We start from the raw sequence: 1,901 nt of genomic DNA, 5'->3' as shown, positions 1-1,901 counted from the left end.
GGGTGTATTCAGTAATGCCATTTGACAGAATTTGGAGAATTGATGAAACTACCAGAGGCAGGCAGCATAAAATCACACGTTATGGAATTAGAAAGAACTGAGCCTTTGTGGTTTAACTTTGGACATGACTTTTGGAAGATTTAAAGTATTCATGCAGCTGAACCCAATTAAGTATGAGATAATGCTTGTTGTATTGAGTAATAAATATCATACACAAAACTTCATCTTTGAGATCATTCATAACACATTACAAAGTGGAAAATAAGTGCTTATTTTTCCAGCAATGGAAACCTAATAATTAGAATTTGTTTGCAGCTAAATGTTAATTGTGGAAATGAATAATTAATGGAGCTTAATTATTTTGAATCCCCATTTCCCTTTGAGCAGTATATTTGTTGTCATCTGGTTCTAGACGTATGTATGTTTTGAGAGTTACTAACCTGCGTGGATATGAGATAGAATCAAGGCCCAGTTGGGGAATGAAAACAATCGCGGGATCAAGAAATCAGAGTTGTTTTTGAGCATTTGGGACTTTATTATGGCTATATTACTGCCAGGAGAGAAACTACTTGGGGAAAAACAAAGTAGTATAGATGGGATGGGATGCTACTTGTAGCTTTCAACTGCTTTTCCAAATACAAAAACTATATCTGTAATTGATACATTTTTTTCCTGCAATTTGCTGCAGAGCTCCACAGGGATTTTCGCTTCTCTGCAAACTCATTCTTCTGCAGATATGAAAATTTTACTAGAAGATTTCAGACGCATGGAGAAGTCAGTAGGCCAAATGTTGAATCTCCAGAGGAACGTGAAAATTGCTGCTCAAAGGATGATGCAGGTGAAACGAATCGTGTCTCAAGTTCAATGAATGACGAGATCACTGCTAAACATAGTGTGAAATCTAACTTGAAGGTATCTGAAAGGCACGATCTTGCCATGATTTTTACGTGCAAAGTTTGTGATACCAGATCTGTGAAGACAATTTGTCGTGAATCGTATGATAAAGGTGTGGTGGTGGCTAGATGTGATGGATGTAATAATTTGCACCTGATCGCTGATCGATTGGGGTGGTTTGGAAAACCTGGTAGTGTTGAGGAGTTTTTGGCTGCTCGTGGTGAGGAAGTAAAGAAAGGATCAGTTGATACTTTAAATCTAACTCTTGAGGATCTTGCGGGGAAGAAGAATCTTGAATTTTAAGAAGTTTGAATCTTGAAAATGTAGCAGTTCACACTATCGTTTTATATTTGAGTCCTGTCTTGTTATACTGGAAGAGATGCATGTAATCTCATCCTAGGAATGATAATATAATATTTTCATTGGACTTCTGTTGTTTTTATTGGTTTAACAAAAGTGTGTTGCAACAGGTAAATAAACATTGTGCACTCATTTCCTAGGCTGGTAAACATTTAATTCGAGTAACTTTGCGATATTGAGCAAAGATTACCCGCTCTTATCATTTCATCTTTCGATGATTCAACTCAGTAATCATACAGAAAGTGGAAATTGAAGTAACTTGTAGGAATTCGTGAATTATGGAAAGATATCAAAATCTTTCCTTTGTTTAAATTGATAAACTTATATGGTAATTGATAGGTTTTTATTATTATCCTAAATTAGGAGATTGGTTTTCCTTCATTATTTACATTACTGTATTATAAAAAGATTTAAGTAGGAATGTGTAATTCATTGAGAAATACAGAAAAGAATTATGATTTTAAGTTTTTATCATATTAGAGCCCAGGCTTGTCTGAACCTAGCAATCTGTGACTGAATCCCCGTCAACAGCTTGGGGTCAGTCACCTTCGACACCTCTCAAGTAGAAATAGAGACCAACCTTGCAATTGATTCTCATGGTTTTGAGAACTCTTTTCAACTAAATGGAAGAAATTTCCTTGAATGAG

General features: G+C 35.5%; 1 protein-coding gene across 1 annotated transcript; it reads left to right on the top strand.

The window, feature by feature from the left end:
- The first annotated feature begins 53 nt into the window (after window positions 1–53).
- Window positions 54–1,386, top strand: LOC111379064 (DNL-type zinc finger protein-like). The gene has a single exon (XM_023002392.1). The coding sequence runs from the start codon at window positions 865–867 to the stop codon at window positions 1,195–1,197; it is 333 nt and encodes a 110-aa protein (XP_022858160.1). The 5' UTR covers window positions 54–864; the 3' UTR covers window positions 1,198–1,386.
- Window positions 1,387–1,901: the final 515 nt, after the last annotated feature.

The sequence above is a fragment of the Olea europaea genome, unplaced genomic scaffold (assembly GCF_002742605.1).
Source record: "Olea europaea var. sylvestris unplaced genomic scaffold, O_europaea_v1 scaffold19279, whole genome shotgun sequence".
Classification (NCBI taxonomy): domain Eukaryota; kingdom Viridiplantae; phylum Streptophyta; class Magnoliopsida; order Lamiales; family Oleaceae; genus Olea; species Olea europaea.
The sequence above is the reverse complement of the archived record's forward strand: the minus strand, read 5'-3'. Positions and strand labels throughout refer to the sequence as shown.

Coding starts and splice junctions, on each gene's coding strand:
- LOC111379064 (XM_023002392.1), top strand. CDS start 865: ATGAATGACGAGATCACTGCTAAACATAGTGTGAAATCTAACTTGAAG.